Raw genomic sequence first — 16914 nt, forward strand, 5'->3', positions numbered from 1 at the left:
GGGGAGGAAGAAATACCAGGTAGTAGGAGATAGGTGAAACCCAGAGAGGGAGAGGGGTGAAGTAAAGAGCTGGGGAGTTGATTGGTGAAAGAGATACAGGGCTGGAGAAGGGGGAATCTGATAGGAGAGGACAGAAGACTATGGAAGAAAGGAGAGGGGAAGTGATGGGCAGGTAAGAAGAGAAGGTGTGTGAGGGAAAAAGGAATGGGGAATTGTGAGTGGGAGGAGGCAATTACCGGTAGATTGAGAAATCAATGTTCATGTCATCAGGTTGGAGGCTACAGCAGTCTCTCTCTTTCTGGCCTGACTCTCTCTGCACTGTTGTCTTTCACCATTTCTCTCCATACTCTTTTATCTTTCTTCTCTTTACCTCTCTGTCCCCTTCGCGCTCTCTGTCTCCCCAGCCCCTGCACCCTCCCCCATCGAGGGAGGAACGTAGGACATGCGACAGTATCTTTGACAAGCCATGTTGTATTGGCATTTTAACCTGCTCCAACATCGATCTAACCCATCCCTTCCACACAGCCCTCCATTCCTCTTTCATCCATGGGCTTACCTTAGTCTCCTAACAGTCCTTAATGCACCTCACCGCTGCCTATGTATAGAAACCTACCTCTGATATCCCCCCTGTACTTCCTTCCAATCACTTTAAAAGTATTACCTCCTGTGTTAACCATGACCGCCCTGGGGAAAAGGCACTGACCTTATCATCTGATGCATCTCTGTCAAGACACCTCTCACCCTCCTTTGTACCAAAGAGAAAAACCCTAGCCTGCTCAACCTCTCCTCATTAGACATGTTCTCTAATCCAGGCAGCATCCCAGTAAATCTCCTCCCTATCCTCGCCAAAGCTTCCACATCCTTCCTATAATGAGGCGACCACAGCTGAACACAAAGCTCCGAGTGTGGTCTGACCACAGTTTTATAGAGCTGCAACATTACCTCACAGCTCTTGAACTCAATCCACCAGCTAACGAAGTCCAACATGCCATAGGCCCTCTTAACCACCCTATCAACTAGTGCAGCAACTTTGAGGGATTGATGGACTCGGTCCCAAGATCCCTCTGTCCCCCCACACTGCTGAGAAACCTGCCAGTAACCTTGTCCTCTGCCCTCAAGTTCAACCTTTCAAAGTAAATGATGACCTGTCGTAAACCGGGGGCTGCTTCGTTAAGCAACTCTGCACCACCTCCCTGGTGGATAAACAGTTTAATTCCCATCCCCATTCCAACGAGTCAGTCCACAGTCTCCTCTTATGCCAAGATGAGGTCAACCTCAGGGTGGAGGAGCAACACCTTATATTCTGTCTGAGTAGCCTCCAACCTGATGGCGTTAATAACGATTTCTCCTTCCTGTAAAAAAATAACCGCATTCCCCTAATGCCAACTCTTCTTCTCACCTATTACTTCACCCCAGGTCCCCTCCTCCTTCCCTTTCTCCTACGGTCCACTCTCTTCTCCTATCAGATTCCTTCTTCTCCAGCCCTTGATCTTTCCCACCCACCTAACTTCACCATCACCTCCGAGCTAGCCTCCCCCTACCTTTTGATTCTTGTGTCTTCCCTCTTCCTTCTCAGTTCTAAAAAAGGGTCTTGGCCCAAAATATCAGCTATCTCGTCATTTCCACAGACGCTGCCCGACCTGCTGAGCTGTCGACTTCCAGCATCTGCAGAGTTTCTCGTCTTTATCACTTAACACTTGCTTGGATTGAACTCCAATTGCCACTTCTCAGGCTAGCTCTGCGTCCTGTCAGAGGGGCAGTACTGAGGCAGTGTCACACTGTCAGAGGGACAGTACTGAGGGAGTGCCACACCGTCAGAGGGACAGTACTGAGGGAGTGTCACACTGTCAGAGGGACAGTACTGAGGGAGTGCCACACCGTCAGAGGGACAGTACTGAGGGAGTGTCACACTGTCAGAGGGACGGTACTGAGGGAGTGTCACACCGTCAGAGGGATAGTACTGACGGAGTGTCACACAGTCAGAGGGACAGTACTGAGGGAGTGTCGCACTGTCAGAGGGACAGTACTGAGGGAGTGTCACACTGTCAGAGGGACAGTACTGACGGAGTGTCACACCGTCAGAGGGACAGTACTGAGGGAGTGTCACACTGTCAGAGGGACAGTACTGAGGGGGTGTCACACCGTCAGAGGGACAGTACTGAGGGAGTGTCACACTGTCAGAGGGACAGTACTGAGGGAGTGTCACATTGTCAGAGGGACAGTACTGAGGGAGTGTCACATTATCAGAGGGACAGTACTGACGGAGTGTCACACCGTCAGAGGGACAGTACTGAGGGAGTGTCGCACTGTCAGAGGGACAGTACTGAGGGAGTGCCACACCGTCAGAGGGACAGTACTGAGGGAGTGTCACACTGTCAGAGGGACAGTACTGAGGGAGTGCCACACCGTCAGAGGGACAGTACTGAGGGAGTGTCACACTGTCAGAGGGACGGTACTGAGGGAGTGTCACACCGTCAGAGGGACAGTACTGACGGAGTGTCACACAGTCAGAGGGACAGTACTGAGGGAGTGTCGCACTGTCAGAGGGACAGTACTGAGGGAGTGTCACACTGTCAGAGGGACAGTACTGACGGAGTGTCACACCGTCAGAGGGACAGTACTGAGGGAGTGTCACACTGTCAGAGGGACAGTACTGAGGGGGTGTCACACCGTCAGAGGGACAGTACTGAGGGAGTGTCACACTGTCAGAGGGACAGTACTGAGGGAGTGTCACATTGTCAGAGGGACAGTACTGAGGGAGTGTCACATTATCAGAGGGACAGTACTGACGGAGTGTCACACCGTCAGAGGGACAGTACTGAGGGAGTGTCGCACTGTCAGAGGGACAGTACTGAGGGAGTGTCACACCGTCAGAGGGACAGTACTGACGGAGTGTCACACCGTCAGAGGAACAGTACTGAGGGAGTGTCACACTGTCAGAGGGACAGTACTGAGGGAGTGTCACATTGTCAGAGGGACAGTACTGAGGGAGTGTCACACCGACAGAGGGACAGTACTGAGGCAGTGTCACACTGTCAGAGGGACAGTACTGAGGGAGTGCCACACCGTCAGAGGGACAGTACTGAGGGAGTGTCACACTGTCAGAGGGACAGTACTGAGGGAGCATCACATTGTCAGAGGGACAGTACTGAGGGAGTGTCACACTGTCAGAGGGACAGTACTGAGGGAGTGTCACATTGTCAGAGGGACAGTACTGACGGAGTGTCACACCGTCAGAGGGACAGTACTGAGGGAGTGTCGCACTGTCAGAGGGACAGTACTGAGGGAGTGTCACACTGTCAGAGGGACAGTACTGACGGAGTGTCACATTGTCAGAGGGACAGTACTGAGGGAGTGTCACACCGACAGAGGGACAGTACTGAAGGAGTGTCGCACCGTCAGAGGGACAGTACTGAGGGAGTGTCACACTGTCAGATGGACAGTACTGAGGGAGTGTCACACCGTCAGAGGGACAGTACTGAGGGAGTGTCGCACCGTCCGAGGGACAGTACTGAGGGAGTGTCGCACCGTCAGAGGGACAGTACTCAGGGAGTGTCACACCGTCAGAGGGACAGTACTGAGGGAGTGTCACACTGTCAGAGGGACAGTACTGAGGGAGTGTCGCACCGTCAGAGGGGTGGTACTGAGGGAGTGTCGCACTGTCAGAGGGTCGGTACTGAGGGAGTGTCGCACTGTCAGAGGGACGGTACTGAGGGAGTGTCGCACCGTCAGAGGGACGGTACTGAGGGAGTGTCGCACCGTCAGAGGGGCGGTACTGAGGGAGTGTCACACTGTCAGAGGGACAGTACTGAGGGAGTGCTGCACTGTCAGAGGGACAGTACTGAGGGAGTGCTGCACGGTCAGAGGGACAGTACTGACGGAGTATCACACTGTCAGAGGGACAGTACTGAGGGAGTGTCACACTATCAGAGAGATAGTACTGAGGGAGTGTCGCACCGTCAGAGAGATAGTACTGAGGGAGTGTCACACTGTCAGAGGGACAGTACTGAGGGAGTGTCACACTGTGAGAGAGATAGTACTGAGGGAGTGTCACACTGTCAGAGGGACAGTACTGAGGGAGTATCACACTGTCAGAGAGATAGTACTGAGGGAGTGTCACACTGTCAGAGGGACAGTACTGAGGGAGTGTCACACTGTCAGAGGGACAGTACTGAGGGAGTGTCACACTGTCAGAGGGACAGTACTGACGGAGTGTCACACCGTCAGAGGGACAGTACTGAGGGAGTGTCACACTATCAGAGGGACGGTACTGAGGGAGTGTCACACCGTCAGAGGGACAGTACTGAGGGAGTCACACCGACAGAGGGATGGTACTGAGGGAGTGTCATACTGTCAGAGGGACAGTACTGTGGGAGTCACACCGACAGAGGGATGGTACTGAGGGAGTGTCACACTGTCAGAGGGACAGTACTAAGGGACTGTCGCACCGTCAGAGGGACAGTACTGAGGGAGTGCCACTCTGTCAGAGGGGCAATGAGGGAGTGACGCTCTGTCAGAGAGGCAATGAGGGAGTGACGCTGTCTCAGAGAGGCAATGAGGCAGTGACGCTCTGTCAGAGAGGCAATGAGGGAGTGACGCTCTCTCAGAGGGGCAATAAGGGAGTGACGCTCTGTCAGAGAGGCAATGAGGGAGTGACGCTCTCTCAGAGAGACAATGAGGGAGTGACGCTCTGTCAGAGAGGCAATGAGGGAGTGACACTCTGTCAGAGGGGCAATAAGGGAGTGACGCTCTCTCAGAGAGACAATGAGGGAGTGACGCTCTCTCAGAGAGGCAATGAGGGAGTGACGCTCTGTCAGAGAGGCAATGAGGGAGTGACGCTCTGACAGAAGTGCAATAACGGAGTGACGCTCTGTCAGAGAGGCAATGAGGGAGTGACGCTCTGTCTGAAGGGCAATAAGGGAATGCTGTTGCAGGTGCCATGCTTAGATGAGAAGTAAAACTGAGGTTCTGTTTATCCTCCCAAATTCACATTATTTGAAGTGCAAAACTGTTTGCCTCAACATTCTCAGCAATCAAGCACCATCACTAAATCTGACACTCAAATATTACACCTTTTGTGTGAACATCTTGCTATGCGCTGATCAGCTGCTGTATTTCCTCCACTAAGCAAGGATTGCTCATCAAAACAACGTTGTCTACAATGTGTTTTCAGCCTGCTGAATGGGGTAAGGCAGAGACAAGGATCTCAGTGTGAGAAAGAGTCAATGTCAGAGAGTTCCACCAGTTAATGGGACAGGTGAAGCAATCACCAATTGATTTGTACAGCTCCGTGAGACGAGACAGCTATTGGCTGACACCTGGATCCAAACTTCTTTCAAAAACACTCCAGTTTCAGGTTAATTTACCGTGTAATCAAGCACCAGTCCCACGTCTGCAATGACGGGTCTCCATCATCCTTCATGAGAATGTTGAGTCCCATGGACGATGTGGAATCAGATCACTGAACCAAGTTCTGGCACCAACTCTACCCTTCAACTTCTGTGTCTGTTTCACCCTCAGCCCGTTGCACACACTCGTTCACCTCAACCACAGAGTCCCATTCCTTTCTCACTGCTGGGTCCTGATCCAATACAAAGAGTCTGGAAGGTACCCCTCCAACTCAGGGATACAAATTATGAATGGTGTAAACAGGGTAAATGCCAGCAGGATTTTTCCACTGAGGTCTGGCGGGACTGCAACCAGAGGTCATGAGTTAGGGATGAAAGTTGAGAAGATAAAGGGGAACATGAGGGGAAACTTCTTCATTCAGAGGAAGAAGGTAATAAACAAGACCATGCACAGAATCACCTGACAGCACAGAAACAGACCATTAACAGCCCATTCTGACCTCCTTCCACTTTATCTGCAGTGCCTTCTATCCCATTCCCTCCTTTGGTACAAATATTAAATGCATTTACAAATTCACTAGTCTATTTCATAGAGTCATAGAAAAGTACAGCAAAGAAACAGGCCCTTCAGCCCATCTAGTCCATACCAACACCATTTAACCTGCCTACTCCCATCAACCTGCAACAAGACCATAGCCCTCCATACACCTACCAAACATGTAACTGTCCAAACTTCTCTGAAACATTGAAATCAAGCTCGCATGTACCACTTGTGCTAGCTCCAGTCCCAGCTATATCCTTGTTAAGTTTTCTTTGTATTCTTTCAACCTTATTTACATCTTCCCTGTAGGCAGGTGATCAAAACAGTACACAATACTCCAAATTAGGCCTCACCAATGCCTTACACAACTTCACCATGACATCCCACCTTCTGTACTCAGTACTTAGATTGATGAAAGCCAATAGGCCAATGTGCCAAAAGCAATGGACACCTCGGATACCCGTCACAAAAGCAAGCATGGGGAATCTCTCTGGACAAAGAGATTGATCCTGATGGTCCCACTGGATTCATTTGGCTTGCTAGTGTATGAGACATAGGCGTGGTGAAGCATCGCACATTCCCGTACGAGGCGGAGTGGGAGAACACTTTTCTGCCCCCCTCCTTCCCAGACCAAGACCAATCATCAGCTTGTGCTGTCAGACGGATCAGGTGGGTAGGATGCTGACTGGGCCTTTAATTCACTTAACAACATGCGATCCAAATGCATGCTGAAGTCTTGAGCAGAGCCTACACCCAAAGTACTTCATTCTGATGTGGCAAAATGTTTTGCAGACATGATTCCTGGGCTAGAATCTCCCAAGGACACCTCTGATACCCGTCACTAAATAATGTGACACATTGCCGAGGAGCTCACTCCAACTTTCCCATCAGTCTGTGCTCTTGCCTCATTACTCCTTAATTAATCCTAGAAACTCCAGCAGTTTTTTTCAAGTATTTATCCAATTCCCTCTTCCAAGGACGATGATCCTTATTAAGCCTTATTGTTGAGGACATCTTCAAGGGGCAGTGCCCCAACAAGGCAGCGTCCTTTATTAAGGACCCTCACCATTCGGGGCATGCTCTCTTCTCATTGCTACCTTCAAAGAGGATGTACAGGAGCCTGAAGACAAGCACTCGACGATTCAGGAGTGGCTTCTTCCCCTGCGTCATCAGATTTCTGAATGGATCCTGAACCCCTGAACACTTCCTCATTGTTCCTTTTGACTGCACTCCTTACTTGTTTTCTAATGTATTGTAATGTTTATCTTTGCACTGTAATGCTTCAAATCATTTCATGTCATATAGCACACAGTGATCATAAACCTGAGCAACACACGCAAATCTACGGAAAAGAATAAAGTTGCCTCTGCGGAGTCTCTTGTGTTTTGATAGTAAACCTGTTTCTGGTGAACCCACTTCCACTGCATATTCTGGCTCAGAACAACTCATTGTGTGATGATACTTCCCCACTACCTCCTCAGCCACCCTCTAGTTACCATTCCTCCTGCTGCTGGAATCTGTATCACCTTAATGGTTCTCTCCACTTGGGAAATCAACTGTAGCCCTCTTCAGTTCCTCCATGCATCTGGCATCCCCAGAATCACATCAATAAGTCTGGATGGGCCCTCCTTGAATATGCTATGTAAAGACATTGCATTAAAATCATGCTCCTCTCTCTGGAAGATGCAACAACGTTCATGTCTCTGTTCGTGCGATGTGGAGCCCAGCCAAATAGATCCCCAGTTTGATTGCCCAGCCTTACCTCGAAAACATCTTCATCCAGTATCCTCGTGCCGAACACCACAATGCCATTTGTGTCAATCTCCGGCTGCTTGCTCCTGTTTAACGTCTTCGTGAACTTCTTCTTGCAGTCCACGATCATCGTGGCGGTCTTCTTGTGAACGCTGATTGCAACTCGATGCCACCTGCCAGGACACAGAGACAACCCACACTCAGCAGCGAAATACCCTGAAACGCCTGGCCCCTGCCCAGGCGGGCAATCACACCAGCTCATACCAGAACTCAGACTCGGGGTTATAGTAGAAGCATTACTTCACCATTCGGTGAGCATCTATCACCCTGACTGTGCACCGAGTATAGATGGGACGTCAATGCAAGGAGAGAGATCAGATTTCCCCCATGGACCATTGTTTTCCACTCCCAAACTGGATATCACTGTCATGATGTGGGAACATTCGACCCGAGAGCCGGAAGCAAAGGGATACCTACTTCCCATCAGACAAGTTGACTCCACTGAAGATGGGATATTCCTCAGGGCTCGGCTTCCCTGTCTGGTCTTCGTAGAGGAACACGGGGCTGCGCGCAATTTCCACGCCCAGCTGCTGGATGCCCTGCTCGTTGTAAATGGACAGCAGGAATGCACTTCTCCCTTTCAGGGATCGCACCGTCATCAGGATGGAGAAATCCTCGGGGAATGGAGTGTCTGGTTTAGAGAAAGGAGAAGGAGCATGAGTTGCTAAAAATGAAACCAAGCCCACCCGCCCAAATGATTGTTATACCAAGATCAAAGTTACAGAGAGGAATATTCAAAGGTTGTTATAGCTGGGAGAGGTAGTGGGGATAAACTCCCACTACCTATTGAAAGCTCCCTATGGCGTACATCTCATATAGTCTTTATGTATACGACTATGTTTTACACCCTGGTTTGGAGAGATGTCTCATTTCTATATACATTATATGGTTATATATGTATATAGTTAAATGACAATAAACTTGACTCAACAACCAAGTGCAGCTCCTGGCCATCACGTGTGGCTTAGCTACTAAGCCCCAAAGAATCATTTCTACTGACAGAAGGGGCAAAGACGGGTTACTGGCACCTTAAGACCACTCGCTTCACGCGGATGGACACATCAGACGTGGCTGGCAGCTCATCTGGGAGAAGGAAAGCTCTGATCTCAAGCCTCCGCTGCCCTGTGGTCATACCTACTCACGGGGAAGGCTTCGGGAGTGAACCCTGAGGGCAGAAGTCCAGAGCTGGAGTCCCCAAGGCAGTCCAATGTTGAGTTCTACGCAGACCGGCAGCTCCTGCGATGCCGCTGGTGTCAAACTGTATCGGCCTCTGCCGTTCCTTTGGATCCAGCAGTTGCGTGGGCAGGGAAGCCTGACGCATGGGCAACAGCTTGCACTCCATATCGTACTGCCCTGGTTTGCCTGCTGACCTACGTATCACATAGACGGCTAAGACACAATACCCAACCACAGAGGGCCGTGCTTCCCCACCGCATGTACCTAAGCTGCACTGTATCTCCTTGGGACTTTTTGGTGGGACAGTGTGGAAGGATACACTCAGCAAACATCGCTGCCCTTAGACTGGTCTTATTCACTTTACCCTGGCAGTAATGAAAGCTCTACTCTGCACCACATTTATTTTATTAAAACCACAAAATAATAAATTATTGCCCACTTTGTCCAAGATGCACATCAAGATCACTGGTTCAAGTCAAGCTAAGTCAAGCTTATTGTCAAACTGCTGGTACAGTACACAGTAAAAACGAAACAACGTTCCTCCAGGACCCTGGTGCTACACGAAACAACACAAAACTATGCTAGACTATGTGAGACAGCACAAGGCTACACTAGACTACGTAAAACAACATAAAAACTGCACTAGACTAAGGACCTGCACAGGACTACATAAAGTGCGCAAAACAGTGCAGGGCAATACAATAGTTAATAAACAAGACAATAGGCACAGTAGAGGACAAATTACAATATAATAAATGGTGTAGATGTCAGTCTAGACTCTAAGTATTGAGGAGTCTGATGGCTTTGGGGAAGAAACTGTTGCACTTCTAGTTGTGAGAGCCCGAATGCTTTGATACCTTTTGCCAGATGGCAGGAGGGGGAAGAGTTTGTATGAGGGGTGCGTGGGGTCCTTCACAATGCTGTTAGCCTTATGAGTGCAGTGTGTGGTGTAAATGCCTGTGATGGAGGAAGAGGGACCTCGATGATCTTCTCAGCTGACCTCACTATCCGCTGCAGGGTCTTGCGATCCGAGACGGTGCAATTGCCGAACCAGGCAGTGATGCAGCTGCTCAGGATGCTCTTGATACATCCTCTGTAGAACGTGGTGAGGAAGGCACTCAAATAATCTTGGGCAGAATGGATGCTCCCTTCCCAGGGAGTTCTGAAAACCTTGGAGAGTGGTCAGGAGATCAAACAGACGGACCCCACACGTACTCTGATTCCTGGACAGGCGAATGGACACTTTGGCCAGACTCAGCAACAGACTGACAAAAAAGTGCCCAGATCTCACCACCACACCAAAGGTAAGGAATGTTTGGCTCCAGGACCCAGTTATACGAGGGATTATGGACCAAGCAGAGATCAGCCCATCAGCATGACCAGGGCCGAGACAGAGATGATAAATACTGGTATTGCATAAATCACTTGTCCAGTCCAGGCAGGACTTTGCCCCAAAGCGTCAACAATTCCTCTTCACCCGCAGACGCTGCTCGATCCCCCGGGTTCCTCCGGCAGACTGTCCGCCACCCTTCCGTCAGTCATCTCACGACGGTCTCCAGTCTCCCTCCTCCAACGCCCGAGTAGTGCTCTCAGCACAGTGAGGTGACAATTCTCACCAGCTCTACTCGCCCACAGGGCTCCCGGCAGTACCAGCTCCAGTACCCTGCCTTGGCTCCAGCACTCTGAACATGGGAGTGGGCTGCATTTGGAGAGCCTGATGTTTGTCAGCCATGCACACCTCCTTATCTGTGATGTCCAAGCCGGCAGCACAGGGAAACCAGGCTGCTCATGTGCTCTCAGTGTTAATTGGGTAGAGGCTACAACAGATGATAGGTCCCCCATCCAGGGTCTCCTGAGGTGGTGATGATGGTGTCAGACCTGTGACAGGAGTCAGCTCCAGTCGAAAGCTCCACACCTCGGGGCACCTCCTCCACTTTCAAGGGCTGGCACTTCTCCCTCTTTCTCCCCCAGGTTCGGGAGACCTCCATCACCAAATACGTCTGTCTCTCACCCAGACGCTCAGCTTCCTTCAGACCAAGCTGAGCTACCGACTTGTCTGCCTCCCTGGTTCAGTCTTGGGCTGTCCTCAGTGTCCAGGGAAGGCAGAGGTTTCCTCAGTAAAAAAACGCCACTGACCTCTATTAACAAACTGCAATGTGCCTCGAAGCAAGACATACTGCAGTCTGCACATGTGCGAGAAAGTAAGGGGACTGCTTTGCATTCCGCAGCTGCTGCCTGTACCACTGATTACTGAGTGGGCATTAGCCTTGGAAGGGAGGAGTGAGTTTCCGATAGGGTGAATGGAGTAAGAGCAGGTTTTCAGCGATACATAGCCAGTTCAGCAGAAGGATTTGGATAGTTCTTTCTATTGTTGGAAAGCATGCACATTGTACATTCATCTGAAAGCTCCTGTTTAGTCTCAGCCAGAAGCTGGGAATATGCCCATCCCTGACAAAGAGCTCAGCAGATAGCTCCCAGACCAGGCCCTTGTCAGACAGGGATGATGAACAAAAAGTCCTCTGTTGCTGATAAATGTCTGACATCTCTTAATGAATGGCTGGACATGTCCACTATGATATTCATGTGTACAATTTGTGAAACTCAAGATCAACTTGATCACAGGATTAACATGGATCATAACAATGCCACAAGGACATTCTGAGGTCAGTACTGAGGGACAGTCACACTGTCAGTGGGACAGTACTGAGAGAGTGTCACACTGTCAGAGGGACAGTACTGAGGGAGTGTCACACTGTCAGAGGGACAGTACTGAGGGAGTGTCACACTGTCAGAGGGACAGTACTGAGGGAGTGTCGCACTGTCAGAAGGACAGTACTGAGGGAGTTTCACACCGTCAGAGGGGCAGTACTGAGGGGGTGTCACACTGTCAGAGGGACAGTACTGAGGGAGTGTCACACCATCAGAGGGACAGTACTGAGGGAGTGTCACACTGTCAGAGGGACAGTACTGAGGGGGTGTCACACTGTCAGAGGGACAGTACTGAGGGAGTGTCACACCGTCAGAGGGACAGTACTGATTGAGTGTCACACCGTCAGAGGGACAGTACTGAGGGAGGGTCACACTGTCAGAGGGACAGTACTGAGGGAGAGTCACACTGTCAGAGGGACAGTACCTTGGGAGTGTCACACTGTCAGAGGGACAGTACTGAGGGAGTGTCACACAGTCAGAGGGACAGTACTGAGAGAGTATCACACCGTCAGAGGGACAGTACTGAGGGAGTGTCGCACTGTCAGAGGGACAGTACTGAGGGAGTGTCACACCGTCAGAGGGACAGTACTGAGGGAGTGTCGCACTGTCAGAGGGGCAGTACTGAGGGAGTGTCACACTGTCAGAGGGACAGTGCTGAGGGAGTGTCACACTGTCAGAGGGACAGTACTGAGGGAGTGTCGCACTGTCAGAAGGACAGTACTGAGGGAGTTTCACACCGTCAGAGGGGCAGTACTGAGGGGGTGTCACACTGTCAGAGGGACAGTACTGAGGGAGTGTCACACCATCAGAGGGACAGTACTGAGGGAGTGTCACACTGTCAGAGGGACAGTACTGAGGGGGTGTCACACTGTCAGAGGGACAGTACTGAGGGAGTGTCACACCGTCAGAGGGACAGTACTGATTGAGTGTCACACTGTCAGAGGGACAGTACCTTGGGAGTGTCACACTGTCAGAGGGACAGTACTGAGGGAGTGTCACACAGTCAGAGGGACAGTACTGAGAGAGTATCACACCGTCAGAGGGACAGTACTGAGGGAGTGTCGCACTGTCAGAGGGACAGTACTGAGGGAGTGTCACACCGTCAGAGGGACAGTACTGAGGGAGTGTCGCACTGTCAGAGGGGCAGTACTGACGGAGTGTCACACCGTCAGAGGGACAGTACTGAGGGAGTGTCACACCGTCAGAGGGACAGTACTGAGGGAGTGTCGCACTGTCAGAGGGGCAGTACTGACGGAGTGTCACACCGTCAGAGGGACAGTACTGAGGGAGTGTCACACAGTCAAAGGGACAGTACTGAGGGAGTGTCACACCGTCAGAGGGACAGTACTGAGGGAGTGTCACACTGTCAGAGGGACAGTACTGAGGGAGTGTCACACCGTCAGAGGGACAGTACTGAGAGAGTATCACACCGTCAGAGGGACAGTACTGAGGGAGTGTCGCACTGTCAGAGGGGCAGTACTGACGGAGTGTCACACCATCAGAAGGACAGTACTGAGGGAGTGTCACACCGTCAGAGGGACAGTACTGACGGAGTGTCACACCATCAGAGGGACAGTACTGTGTTACTGTCACACAGTCAAAGGGACAGTACTGAGGGAGTGTCGCACTGTCAGAGGGACAGTACTGACGGAGTGTCACACTGTCAGAGGGGCAGTACTGACGGAGTGTCACACCGTCAGAGGGACAGTACTGAGTTACTGTCACACAGTCAAAGGGACAGTACTGAGGGAGTGTCACACCGTCAGAGAGACAGTACAGAGGGAGTGTCGCACTGTCAGAGGGGCAGTACTGACGGAGTGTCACACCGTCAGAGGGACAGTACTGAGTTGCTGTCACATAGTCAAAGGGACAGTACTGAGGGAGTGTCACACCGTCAGAGGGACAGTACTGAGGGAGTGTCACACTGTCAGAGGGACAGTACTGAGGGAGTGCCTCACAGTCAGAGGAACAGTACAGAGGGATCAAGAACAAAATGCTGTCATGCTTCACGAGATGCCAGGAATTATTCAAAACTTATGACATAATTCATAAGATGTGCAAAATTGATGATGCTGAGGTCGTTTGGGACAATTTCAGAGATTGTGATGATGATTTGGAATTAAAATACTTGGCAAATCCTCCACACCTAAGGTCCTTGAGCCCCTGGTTCCTCTCGCTGTGAATAGCCGATTCCCAGCAGAACACTTTCACTTCATTGCAATTCAGCAGTAAATTGAAGGCAGGTTTCTGATTCCCCTTTAGCTTGCATTTCAGGACTCTTACAGGCAACTAGGCCCATCACCATGGCAACGGCCCCATAAAATGCAGCAACCCCAGCAGATTAGTCACTTCCTGTCCACAAGCCTTCAGGCCTCCTGCTCATTACCCAAGCTGAGAGACATTTTCTTTATTAATTATTTCATGAACTTTCTGGAATGCCGCCTGTTGCTCGTTATCTGCTGGCTGCTGCTGTTGACATGTTTAGTTCAGTGTAACTGCTCATCGCTCACTCTGCAAGACTCTCACGGCTCAGGGCCAAGTCCCACCGCTGTTCTTTAGCTGGATCCTCTGCTGACGTGGATGAGGCCCTGGTGATTTTCCAGTGGGGTGGGAAAAACATGTCGCCTGGTTGGGACTGGGACCCGAACTCCCTTCGCCACTGCTGCCCTGCTCTCCCTACCATCGTTCTGAATGCATTTCGCTTAATCTTACAGCATATAACTAAAGCCATTTGGTCTAAAGTGCTTGTGCATTCTCTTTGAAAGAGTCATCCAATTACTCCTATGACCCTTAACTCTGGTTTATTTCTGCTTTTTAACAGACCGCCCTTGTGAATTTTTCTACAGCATCTGAGAGAATCCATGAACCAGGGGTTTAACTTCATAACATAGAAACATAGAAAACCTACAGTACAACACAGGCCCTTCGACCCACAAACATGTCATTACCTTAGAACTACCTAGGCTTTACCCATTGATGCACCCATTGACTGGAAGAAGGAACCAGGAGTGAGTGTCTATCATACAAGGTCTTGGAGACTGAGGCCGAGCGTCAGGCCGCAGGTCTCCTTTATACAGGGGCCTGTGGGAGGAGCCACAGGAGCAGTCAGCAGGGGCGTGTCCCGACAGGCACATAGTTCACCACACCCATAGCCCTCTATTTTTCTAAGCTCCATGCACCTGTCCAAAAGTCTTTTAAAGACCTATCGTTTCTGCCTCCACCACCGTCGCTGGCAGCCCATTCCATGCACTCACCACTCTCTGCGTAAAAACTTACCCCTGACATCTCCTCTGTACCTTCTTCCAAAACTATGCCCCTCACGTTAGCCATTTCAGCCCTGGGAAAAAGACTCTGACTATCCATACAATCAATGCCTCTCATTATCTTATACTCTTCAATAATAACTGAGATAATTATCTTGCACACCTTCATAACACTGTTGCTAAATGAAGTGTACCTCCAAATAGCTTATAGAGTCATAGAAAAAGTACCGCACATAAACAGGCCATTCAGCCCCACAAGTCTGTGCTGAAACATTTAAGCTGCCTCCTGCTGTCCACTTGCACCGGGACCATGACCCTCCATACCCCTACCATCCAGGTACCTACCCAAACATCTCTTTAACGTTGAAATTGAGCTCGCATGCACCACTTGCACTGGCAGCTCGTTCCAACACTCATGACCCTCTCAGTGAAGAAGTTTCTCCTCATGATCGCCTTAAACAGTTCACCTTTCACCCTTAATCTCTGGTTGTAGTTCCACCCAACCACAGTGGGAAAATGCCTGCTTGCATTTACCCTATCTATACCCCTCATCATTTTGTATGCCTCTATCAAATCTCCAATCAATCTTCCACGTTCCAAGGAATAAAGACCTAACCTATTCAATCTTCCCTCAAAACTCAGGTCCTCCATTCCTGGCAACGTTCTTGTGAATTTTCTTTGTATTCTTATTTACATTTTTCCTGTCAGTAGGTGACCAAAACTGCATACAGTACTCCTAATTAGGCCTCACTAACGTCTTATCCAGCTTCTGAAGCTTATTGGGTTGGATGGGGAGACAGGATGTGTGTGGTGGGACTGGCTGACTGACTGTGCAGGATGTCTTTACTGTGGCTCCTCTGACAGTGTGGGATGCCACAGTATTACGGTACACTGCTCCCCCAGTGTGAGACTCCCTCAGTACTGTTCCTCTGACAGTGTGAGACTCCCTCAGTACTGTCCCTCTGACAGTGTGAGACTCCCTCAGTACTGTCCCTCTGACAGTGTGACACTCCCTCAGTACTGTCCCACTAACAGTGTGACACTCCCTCAGTACCATCCCTCTGACAGTGCGACACTCCCTCAGTACTGTCCCACTGACAGTGAGACACTCCCTCAGTACCATCCCTCTGACAGTGTGACACTCCCTCAGTATTGTCCCTCTGACAGTGCGACACTCCCTCAGTACCGTCTCTCTGACAATGTGACACTCCCTCAGTACTGTCCCTCTGACAGTGTGAGACTCCCTCAGTACTGTCCCTCTGACAGTGTGACACTCCCTCAGTACTGTGTCTCTGACAGTGCGACACTCCCTCAGTACCGTCCCTCTGACAGTGTGACACTCCCTCAGTACCGTCTCTCTGACGGTGTGACACTCCCTCAGTACCGTCTCTCTGACAATGTGACACTCAGTACTGTCCCTCTGACAGTGTGACACTCCCTCAGTGCTGTCCCTCTGACAGTGTGACACTCCCTCAGTACTGTATCTCTGACAGTGTGACACTCCCTCAGTACTGTCCCTCTGACAGTGTGAGACTCCCTCAGTACTGTCCCTCTGACAGTGTGACACTCCCTCAGTACTGTGTCTCTGACAGTGTGACACTCCCTCAGTACTGTGTCTCTGACAGTGTGACACTCCCTCAGTACTGCCCCTCCGACAGTGAGACACTCCCTCAGTCCTGCCTCTCTGAAGGTGTGACACTCCCTCAGTCCTGCTCCTCTGACAGTGTGACACTCCCTCAGTACTGTCCCTCTGACAGTGCTATTCTCCATTTCAGGAGTGGGACAATCCCACTACAGCAGATGTACCGGCCCCAGAGCCTCGACTGTAATTCATGCCCTGATCATTGCTGGCGCCTCTATAGGCATTGGTATCTGTAAAACCACCTGCGTGAAGCTCATGGTAAACCATCACATCAATCTACTGATAGTCTCCGAGTGGGATACAATACCATAACAGTTTGAGACAGGGCACAGAGAAGGAGGCCATAGTCAACTGTGCAGGGCTTAACAACTAGGAAGCACTATTTAAAGTGAAGGAGCATCTGTGGGTATGTGAAGAAAGATG

At 50.5% G+C, this 16914-nt stretch overlaps 1 protein-coding gene across 3 annotated transcripts in view; it reads right to left on the reverse strand.

Annotated features, from left to right (window-relative positions):
• col5a1 (procollagen, type V, alpha 1) overlaps positions 1 to 16914 on the reverse strand; it is a 352300-nt gene that overhangs the window by 275047 nt on the left and 60339 nt on the right. For all 3 annotated transcript variants that reach the window (XM_059994251.1, XM_059994250.1, XM_059994249.1), the window contains 2 exons: positions 8119 to 8332; positions 7652 to 7814 (listed from right to left, as the gene is read on the reverse strand). In XM_059994251.1, the coding sequence (XP_059850234.1) occupies positions 7652 to 7814; positions 8119 to 8332 (377 nt within the window). The remainder of the gene's footprint in view (positions 1 to 7651; positions 7815 to 8118; positions 8333 to 16914) is intronic.

Source organism: Hypanus sabinus, chromosome 18, assembly GCF_030144855.1.
Source record: "Hypanus sabinus isolate sHypSab1 chromosome 18, sHypSab1.hap1, whole genome shotgun sequence".
Classification (NCBI taxonomy): Eukaryota; Metazoa; Chordata; class Chondrichthyes; order Myliobatiformes; family Dasyatidae; genus Hypanus; species Hypanus sabinus.